Source organism: Oncorhynchus tshawytscha, unplaced genomic scaffold (genome assembly GCF_018296145.1).
Source record: "Oncorhynchus tshawytscha isolate Ot180627B unplaced genomic scaffold, Otsh_v2.0 Un_contig_1152_pilon_pilon, whole genome shotgun sequence".
Lineage (NCBI taxonomy): Eukaryota > Metazoa > Chordata > Actinopteri > Salmoniformes > Salmonidae > Oncorhynchus > Oncorhynchus tshawytscha.
This window is the reverse complement of record NW_024609720.1, coordinates 332,961-343,216: the sequence shown is the minus strand read 5'-3', so window position 1 is coordinate 343,216 and position 10,256 is coordinate 332,961. Positions and strand designations below refer to the sequence as shown.

Sequence of the window (10,256 nt, the reverse complement as noted above, 5' to 3'; positions counted from 1 at the left end):
CACTTTATTTTAAGAATGTGAAATGTCAGAATAATAGTAGAGAGAATGATTTATTTCAGCTTTTATTTCTTTCATCACATTCCCAGTGGGTCAGAAGTTTACATACACTCAATTAGTATTTGGAAGCATTACCTTTAAATTGTTTAACTTGGGTCAAACGTGTCGGGTAGACTTCCACAAGCTTCCCACAATAAGTTGGGTGAATTATGGCCCATTCCTCCTGACAGAGCTGGTGTAACTGAGTCAGGTTTGTAGGCCTCCTTGCTCACACACGCTTTTTCAGTTCTGCCCACACCTTTTCTATAGGATTGAGGTGAGGGCTTTGTGATGGCCACTCCAATACCTTGCCTTTGTTGTCCTTAAGCCATTTTTCCACAACTTTGGAGGTATGCTTGGGGTCATTGTCCATTTGGAAGACCCAATTGTGACCAAGCTTTAACTTCCTGACTGATGTTTTGAGATGTTACTTCAACATATCCACATAATTTCCCTGCCTCATGATGCCATCTATTTTGTGAAGTGCACCAGCCCCTCCTGCAGCAAAGCACCCCCACAACATGATGCTGCCACCCCCGTACTTCACGGTTGGGGTGGTGTTCTTCGGCTTGCAATTCTCCCCCTTTTTAGGAGGTGGAGGTGGAGGAGGTGCCCTGCTGCTAGCTAGACCCGGATGGAGAGATCTGATGTATGCTGATCCATCAGCCTTGTCTAACTGTCTGTCTTTCCGTGGTGTCTCCCCCTGCAGGCTGACGAGTCTCAGGATGTCCTCCATCTCAACTACACGTCCTGGCCGGACCACGGTGTCCCCACGGTCAATGCCATTGATAGCATCCTGCAGTTCGTACACATCGTCCGCCAGCAGGCCAACCGCACCAAAGAACCCATTGTGGTTCACTGCAGGTACGTACAGGGTCTACCAGGCTCAACCACAGGGGCCATGCTGTCAGGGACATGTTACTCAGACAGAGTTGTCTGAGAGCTCCCAAATGGAAGCCAGTAGGCCTTAGAGAAACAACCTTCAGACCAAACTTCCAGTCCACATATGAAACCCAAATGGAAGCCAGTAGTTCTTAGAGAAACAACCTTCAGACCAAACTTCCAGTCCACATATGAAACCCAAATGGAAGCCAGTAGTTCTTAGAGAAACAACCTTCAGACCAAACTTCCAGTCCACATATGAAACCCAAATGGAAGCCAGTAGGCCTTAGAGAAACAACCTTCAGACCAAACTTCCAGTCCACATATGAAACCCAAATGGAAGCCAGTAGTCCTTAGAGAAACAACCTTCAGACCAAACCCAAATGGAAGCCAGTAGGCCTTAGAGAAACAGCCTTCAGACCAAACTTCCAGTCCACACAAGTAGGAATCCACAAGGTAACTAACAATTAACAAATCAACTCTGTTTACTTTGAGCAGATTGTCACTTGTAAAGAATTGAGAAACCAGGCCTTTTAAACTATAAACAGTTTCCTAGGAACAAACGTTTCTCTACAGAACACTCTTTCACTGCACTGATGAGAGTCAACCATGTTGTCTTCAGCTGTCAAGTCCTTTCCAATCAGTGCAGAGGCAACTGAGCCACTCAAACCATAGTGAGATGTCAGACGGTTATCAGAGGTTATTAATGAGTTGACAGCTCTACAGTGCCGTGTCTCTCCACAGTGCTGGTGTCTCTCCACTAACAGGATGTTGCATTTTCTCCACAGTGCTGGTGTCTCTCCACTAACAGGATGTTGTGTCTCTCCACTAAGAGGATGTTGTGTCTCTCCACTAACAGGATGTTGTGTCTCTCCACTAACATGATGTTGTGTCTCTCCACTAACAGGATGTTGTGTCTCTCCACTAACATGATGTTGTGTCTCTCCACTAACAGGATGTTGTGTCTCTCCACTAACAGGATGTTGTGTCTCTCCACTAACAGGATGTTGTGTCTCTCCACTAAAAGGATGTTGTGTTGTCTCCACTAACATGATGTTGTGTCTCTCCACTAACAGGATGTTGTGTCTCTCCACTAACATGATGTTGTGTTGTCTCCACAGTGCTGGTGTCTCTCCACTAACAGGATGTTGTGTTGTCTCCACAGTGCTGGTGTCTCTCCACTAACAGGATGTTGTGTTGTCTCCACTAACATAATGTTGTGTCTCTCCACTAACAGGATGTTGTGTCTCTCCACTAACATGATGTTGTGTCTCTCCACTAACAGGATGTTGTGTTGTCTCCACAGTGCTGGTGTCTCTCCACTAACAGGATGTTGTGTTGTCTCCACTAACATGATGTTGTGTCTCTCCACTAACAGGATGTTGTGTCTCTCCACTAACATGATGTTGTGTTGTCTCCACAGCGCTGGTGTCTCCACTAACAGGATGTAGTGTCTCTCCACTAACAGGATGTTGTGTTGTCTCCACAGTGCTGGTGTCTCTCCACTAACAGGATGTTGTGTCTCTCCACTAACAGGATGTTGTGTCTCTCCACTAACAGGATGTTGTGTCTCTCCACTAACATGATGTTGTGTCTCTCCACTAACAGGATGTTGTGTCTCTCCACTAACATGATGTTGTGTCTCTCCACTAACAGGATGTTGTGTCTCTCCACTAACAGGATGTTGTGTCTCTCCACTAACAGGATGTTGTGTCTCTCCACTAAAAGGATGTTGTGTTGTCTCCACTAACATGATGTTGTGTCTCTCCACTAACAGGATGTTGTGTCTCTCCACTAACATGATGTTGTGTTGTCTCCACAGTGCTGGTGTCTCTCCACTAACAGGATGTTGTGTCTCTCCACTAACAGGATGTTGTGTTGTCTCCACAGTGCTGGTGTCTCTCCACTAACAGGATGTTGTGTTGTCTCCACTAACATGATGTTGTGTCTCTCCACTAACAGGATGTTGTGTCTCTCCACTAACATGATGTTGTGTCTCTCCACTAACAGGATGTTGTGTTGTCTCCACAGTGCTGGTGTCTCTCCACTAACAGGATGTTGTGTTGTCTCCACTAACATGATGTTGTGTCTCTCCACTAACAGGATGTTGTGTCTCTCCACTAACATGATGTTGTGTCTCTCCACTAACATGATGTTGTGTTGTCTCCACAGCGCTGGTGTCTCCACTAACAGGATGTAGTGTCTCTCCACTAACAGGATGTTGTGTTGTCTCCACAGTGCTGGTGTCTCTCCACTAACAGGATGTTGTGTCTCTCCACTAACAGGATGTTGTGTCTCTCCACTAACAGGATGTTGTGTCTCTCCACTAACAGGATGTTGTGTCTCTCCACTTACAGGATGTTGTGTTGTCTCCACAGTGCTGGTGTCTCTCCACTAACAGGATGTTGTATTTTCTCCACAGTGCTGGTGTCTCTCCACTAACAGGATGTTGTATTGTCTCCACAGTGCTGGTGTCTCTCCACTAACAGGATGTTGTATTTTCTCCACAGTGCTGGTGTCTCTCCACTAACAGGATGTTGTATTTTCTCCACAGTGCTGGTGTCTCTCCACTAACAGGATGTTGTGTTGTCTCCACGGTGCTGGTGTCTCTCCACTAACAGGATGTTGTATTTTCTCCACAGTGCTGGTGTCTCTCCACTAACAGGATGTTGTATTTTCTCCACAGTGCTGGTGTGGGCCGGACAGGGACCTTCATCGCTCTGGACCGACTGATGCAGCACATCAGGGAACATGAGTATACTGACATCCTGGGTATGGTGTCTGAGATGAGGTCTCATCGACTCTCCATGGTCCAGACAGAGGTAAGAGACAGCCCCAGTGGGGTTTAGGGTTAGGATCTGAGATGAGGTCTCATCGACTCTCCATGGTCCAGACAGAGGTTAGACTCTGTCTCCTTTCCCCTCAGACCGAGGTACTGTAGGGCCCCATCTGGTCTCTGGTCAGACTGTCTCCTTTCCCCTCAGACCGAGGTACTGTAGGGCCCCATCTGGTCTCTGGTCTGAACTAGGGCACTAAGTGGGGAATAGGGCTCTGGTCTGAACTAGGGCACTATGTGGGGAATAGGGCTCTGGTCAGAACTAGGGCACTATATGGGGAATAGGGCTCTGGTCTGAACTAGGGCACTATATGGGGAATAGGGCTCTGGTCAGAACTAGGGCACTATATGGGGAATAGGGCTCTGGTCAGAACTAGGGCACTATATGGGGAATAGGGCTCTGGTCAGAACTAGGGCACTATGTGGGGAAAAGGGCTCTGGTCAGAACTAGGGCACTATGTGGGGAATAGGGCTCTGTTCTGAACTAGGGCACTATATGGGGAATAGGGCTCTGGTCTGAACTAGGGCACTATATGGGGAATAGGGCTCTGGTCTGAACTAGGGCACTATATGGGGAATAGGGCTCTGGTCTGAACTAGGGCACTATATGGGGAATAGGGTGCCATTTCAGACATACTTATGCACTGTCACTAAAACATTCTTCTGTTGACATTCTTCCTGTATGACGTCACTTCCTGTAGGAGCAGTATGTGTTCATCCACCAGTGTGTTCTGCTGATGTGGAAGAAGAAGACACAGTCCATCAGCAGTGATGTCATCTACGAGAACATCAGCAAGTCCTAGTGACGCCTCCTGCACAACGTAAGAATCTGTAGACACCCTGTGAATCTATAGCCACCCCTCTGAATCTATAGCCACCCCTCTGAATCTATAGCCACCCCTCTGAATCTATAGCCACCCCTCTGAACCTATAGCCACCCCTCTGAATCTATAGCCACCCCTCTGAATCTATAGACACCCCACTGAATCTATAGCCACCCCTCTGAATCTATAGCCACCCCTCTGAATCTATAGCCACCCCTCTGAATCTATAGCCACCCCTCTGAATCTATAGCCACCCCTCTGAATCTATAGCCACCCCTCTGAATCTATAGCCACCCCTCTGAATCTATAGCCACCCCTCTGAATCTATAGCCACCCCTCTGAATCTATAGCCACCCCTCTGAATCTATAGACACCCCTCTGAATCTATAGGCACCCCTCTGAATCTATAGGCACCCCTCTTAATCTATAGGCACCCCTCTGAATCTATAGACACCCCTCTGAATCTATAGACACCCCTCTGAACCTATAGCCACCCCTCTGAACCTATAGCCACCCCTCTGAACCTATAGACACCCCTCTGAACCTATAGACACCCCTCTGAACCTATAGCCACCCCTCTGAATCTATAGCCACCCCTCTGAACCTATAGCCACCCCTCTGAATCTATAGCCACCCCTCTGAATCTATAGCCACCCCTCTGAATCTATAGCCACCCCTCTGAATCTGTAGACACCCTGTGAATCTATAGCCACCCCTCTGAATCTATAGCCACCCCTCTGAATCTATAGCCACCCCTCTGAATCTATAGCCACCCCTCTGAATCTATAGCCACCCCTCTGAATCTATAGCCACCCCTCTGAATCTATAGACACCCCTCTGAATCTATAGCCACCCCTCTGAATCTATAGCCACCCCTCTGAATCTATAGCCACCCCTCTGAATCTATAGCCACCCCTCTGAATCTATAGCCACCCCTCTGAATCTATAGCCACCCCTCTGAATCTATAGCCACCCCTCTGAATCTATAGCCACCCCTCTGAATCTATAGCCACCCCTCTGAATCTATAGCCACCCCTCTGAATCTATAGCCACCCCTCTGAATCTATAGACACCCCTCTGAATCTATAGGCACCCCTCTGAATCTATAGGCACCCCTCTTAATCTATAGGCACCCCTCTGAATCTATAGACACCCCTCTGAATCTATAGACACCCCTCTGAACCTATAGCCACCCCTCTGAACCTATAGCCACCCCTCTGAACCTATAGACACCCCTCTGAACCTATAGACACCCCTCTGAACCTATAGCCACCCCTCTGAATCTATAGCCACCCCTCTGAACCTATAGCCACCCCCCCCTCTGAATCTATAGCCACCCCTCTGAATCTATAGCCACCCCTCTGAATCTATAGCCACCCCTCTGAATCTATAGCCACCCCTCTGAATGTATAGCCACCCCTCTGAACCTATAGCCACCCCTCTGAACCTATAGCCACCCCTCTGAATCTATAGACACCCCTCTGAACCTATAGCCACCCCTCTGAATCTATAGCCACCCTCTCTAAATCCACAGCCATCCTCTCTGAATCCACAGCGACCCCTCTGAATCTTCAGCCATCTTCTCTGAATCACCTTTCTGTCATCAGAAGGAGAGACTATATCTGAGCAGGTCCCTACACTAGCAGTTCTATACTAACCCCTCTGAATCACCTCTCTGTCATCAGAAGGAGAGACTATCTGAGCAGGTCCCTACACTAGCAGTTCTACACTAACCCCTCTGAATCACCTCTCTGTCATTAGATGGAGAGACTATATCTGAGCAGGTCCCTACACTAGCAGTTCTATACTAACCCCTCTGAATCACCTCTCTGTCATCAGAAGGAGAGACTATATCTGAGCAGGTCCCTACACTAGCAGTTCTATACTAACCCCTCTGAATCACCTCTCTGTCATTAGATGGAGAGACTATATCTGAGCAGGTCCCTACACTAGCAGTTCTATACTAACCCCTCTGAATCACCTCTCTGTCATCAGAAGGAGAGACTATATCTGAGCAGGTCCCTACACTAGCAGTTCTATACTAACCCCTCTGAATCACCTCTCTGTCATTAGATGGAGAGACTATATCTGAGCAGGTCCCTACACTAGCAGTTCTATACTAACCCCTCTGAATCACCTCTCTGTCATCAGAAGGATAGACTATATCTGAGCAGGTCCCTACACTAGCAGTTCTATACTAACCCTGTTCTTCCTGTTGCAGGCCGTGACATCACTCAGACTCTCGTGCTTCAGGCATCCGTTCTCTACCGAGACACGTTTCATCATCGATACAAAACAAATGAACACAGAATGTTTGACTGATCTGACAACCACACAAGGAGAACAAGATGAAGATGGATTGGAGTTTTAATTGGTGTTAGTTGTGTGGGATTGAACAGGGGTCTGAAGGAGGCTCGTTCACTGACTCAGACTGACCAGGAGTTCTGGCCCTATGAAGCTTGATGTTGTTTCTCCTCTTCAACCTTCAGCAGAACTACAACACAACTGACCGAGACATCAGGAACCAGGCTGGTTGGGACAGCAGCATGACCCCTCTGATGTGATGACACGTCTCTTATAAACCTTGTTTAGAGGGAGTGTGGACCCATCTTTCACACAGCAACTTAGTGGAACTGAACTGAAATGAGAGTGGTTCACATCTCAGACACCGTCTCCAACGGCAACAAGGTTCACATCTCAGACACCGTCTCCAACTGCAACAAGGTTCACAACTCAGACACCGTCTCCAACTGCAACAAGGTTCACATCTCAGACACCGTCTCCAACTGCAACAAGGTTCACATCTCAGACACCGTCTCCAGCTGCAGCAAACTTCACATCTCAGACACCGTCTCCAACTGCAACAAGGTTCACATATCAGACACCGTCTCCAACTGCAACAAGGTTCACATATCAGACACCGTCTCCAACTGCAACAAGGTTCACATATCAGACACCGTCTCCAACAAGGTTCACATCTCAGACACCGTCTCCAGCTGCAACAAGGTTCACATATCAGACACCGTCTCCAACTGCAACAAGGTTCACATATCAGACACCATCTCCAACTGCAACAAGGTTCACATCTCAGACACCGTCTCCAGCTGCAACAAACTTCACATCTCAGACACCGTCTCCAACTGCAACAAGGTTCACATCTCAGACACCGTCTCCAACTGCAACAAGGTTCACATCTCAGACACCGTCTCCAACTGCAACAAGGTTCACATATCAGACACCGTCTCCAACTGCAACAAGGTTCACATCTCAGACACCGTCTCCAGCTGCAACAAGGTTCACATCTCAGACACCGTCTCCAACTGCAACAAGGTTCACATATCAGACACCGTCTCCAGCTGCAACAAACTTTCAATCTCTACTTTACACTGCCATCCTGGACGGAGACACTGGAGGAAAGGCCTGTTACAGACAGATTGCTCTTGGAGGAAAGGCCTGTTACAGACAGGTTGCTCTTGGGGGAAAGGCCTGTTACAGACAGATTGCTCTTGGGGGAAAGGCCTGTTACAGACAGATTGCTCTTGGGGGAAAGGCCTGTTACAGACAGATTGCTCTTGGAGGAAAGGCCTGTTACAGACAGATTGCTCTTGGGGGAAAGGCCTGTTACAGACAGATTGCTCTTGGGGGAAAGGCCTGTTACAGACAGATTGCTCTTGGGGGAAAGGCCTGTTACAGACAGATTGCTCTTGGGGGAAAGGCCTGTTACAGACAGATTGCTCTTGGGGGAAAGGCCTGTTACAGACAGATTGCTCTTGGAGGAAAGGCCTGTATCGTTTCAGCCGACTGCCAGCTTGTCAACATCACAGTACCATGACAAGACATGGGTTGTGGAATATCAGTTTAGAAGCTAAATACTGTGTTTCTATTGGCTAGAGACTGTTCTAATCTAGAGACTGTGGGTCTATTAGCTAGAAACTGTGGAATGCCAGTTTAGACTGTGGATCTATTGTTGTGCTTGCCCTGAGACCTTGGATTGGCTGTGGCCATTTGATGACAGGAGAGGAGAGCTGAGAGGAGAGAGAGACTACAGTGTTTCTGTCTGGTCCACATCACACTGCCCTGAGACTGATGATGCTGCTGCCTACTGTACTGTGGAGACATAACACACCTTGTCTGGTATAGAAATGGGGAGGTTTTAACTGTCATTTAAACCTCTTTACTGAAACCACAAGATGGGGAGGTTTTAAACTGCCATTTAAATCTCTTTACTGAAACTAGAGGGATGTCTTCTAGAAGATGGGGAGGTTTTTAACTGTCATTTAAACCTCTTTACTGAAACAACAAGATGGGGAGGTTCTAAACTGTCATTTGTTTACCAGGGTATATAATTGCATTAGTTGCAATTGAGTGTTGAGACATGAACGGTGCATGTTGTAAATGTGCATATCAGATTAGGCACTTCCTGTGTCTCCTGGTGATGACATCAGACCTACAGACAGCACAGTTCTGATGTCACAGGGAGAGGGGTGAAGTCCAGTTTACCTCCATCTATATGGGACCTCTGGACAGTAAGGAAAGGGAATAACTGGAAAAATATCAAATCCTCACTCTGGCTCAGCATTATCAAGGTACATTATTATTGAGGTACATTATCGAACAGTTGACTGTTTACTAAAAAAGGGATCATTACATGATCTTGATTGTTGGTGCAGCAGCTACTGAGTTAAGAGTTAGTTAAGAGTTAGGGCTACTGTACTGGCCTTCCGTCTCCAGCTCATCTGTCTCTGTCCAGCTCATCTGTCTCTGTCCATCCGTCCGTCTCCAGCTCATCTGTCTCTGTCCAGCCGTCTGTCTGACCACTCCTTAGTTAGAGGAGCACCAAGTGTTTACAGAGGTGAAGGGTCAACCACCCTGACCTCATATTGACCTTACATTACATAGGTTAAATTACATGGGTTTATAGTTCCAAAAGTCACAGCTTTTCCAGAAATCCCGGTTGGAAGATTGCCGGAATCAGGAGGGAATTAGGAGGAAATCCGGAAATCCTCCCAACAGGATTTCTGGAAAAGCTTTTGTGAAAGTTATCAGAAATGTGTGTCACTAGTTACATGACAGGGCTTCTATTACCGCAATTCTCCATCTGACAGACTGTATATATATTCCTGATGACAGGAACTACTCTGTTTCTCCATCTGACACACTGTATATATATTCCTGATGACAGGAACTACTCTGTTTCTCCATCTGACAGACTGTATATATATTCCTGATGACAGGAACTACTCTGTTTCTCCATGTACTACCCACTCATTCTGGAACAACTCTGTTTCTCCATGTACTCATTTTCGAACAACTCTGTTTCTCCATGTACTACCCACTCATTCTGGAACAACTCTGTTACTCCATGTACTCATTCTGGAACAACTCTGTTTCTCCATGTACTCATTCTGGAACAACTCTGTTGTTTCTCCATGTACTCATTCTGGAACAACTCTGTTTCTCCATGTACCACCCACTCATTCTGGAACAACTCTGTTTCTCCATGTACTCATTCTGGAACAACTCTGTTTATCCATGTACTACCCACTCATTCTGGAACAACTCTGTTTCTCCATGTACTCATTCTGGAACAACTCTGTTTCTCCATGTACTCATTCTGGAACAACTTTGTTTCTCCATATACTCATTCTGGAACAAGTCTGTTTCTCCATGTACTCATT

General features: G+C 47.0%; 2 protein-coding genes across 2 annotated transcripts; both read left to right on the top strand.

Annotated features, from left to right (window-relative positions):
- Positions 1–745: 745 nt before the first annotated feature.
- Positions 746–7,519, top strand: LOC121845632 (receptor-type tyrosine-protein phosphatase O-like; the record flags this gene model as incomplete). Its single annotated transcript, XM_042317251.1, has 4 exons — positions 746–900; positions 3,605–3,740; positions 4,456–4,575; positions 6,800–7,519. Coding segments are annotated over 3 exons (393 nt in total), but the record flags the coding sequence as incomplete, so codon positions are not given.
- LOC121845631 (cell wall integrity and stress response component 4-like) lies at positions 7,041–9,871 on the top strand. The gene is made up of 3 exons (XM_042317250.1): positions 7,041–7,110; positions 7,227–7,518; positions 7,729–9,871. The coding sequence occupies exons 1-3, from the start codon at positions 7,041–7,043 to the stop codon at positions 8,408–8,410; spliced, it is 1,044 nt and encodes a 347-aa protein (XP_042173184.1). The 3' UTR covers positions 8,411–9,871.
- Positions 9,872–10,256: the final 385 nt, after the last annotated feature.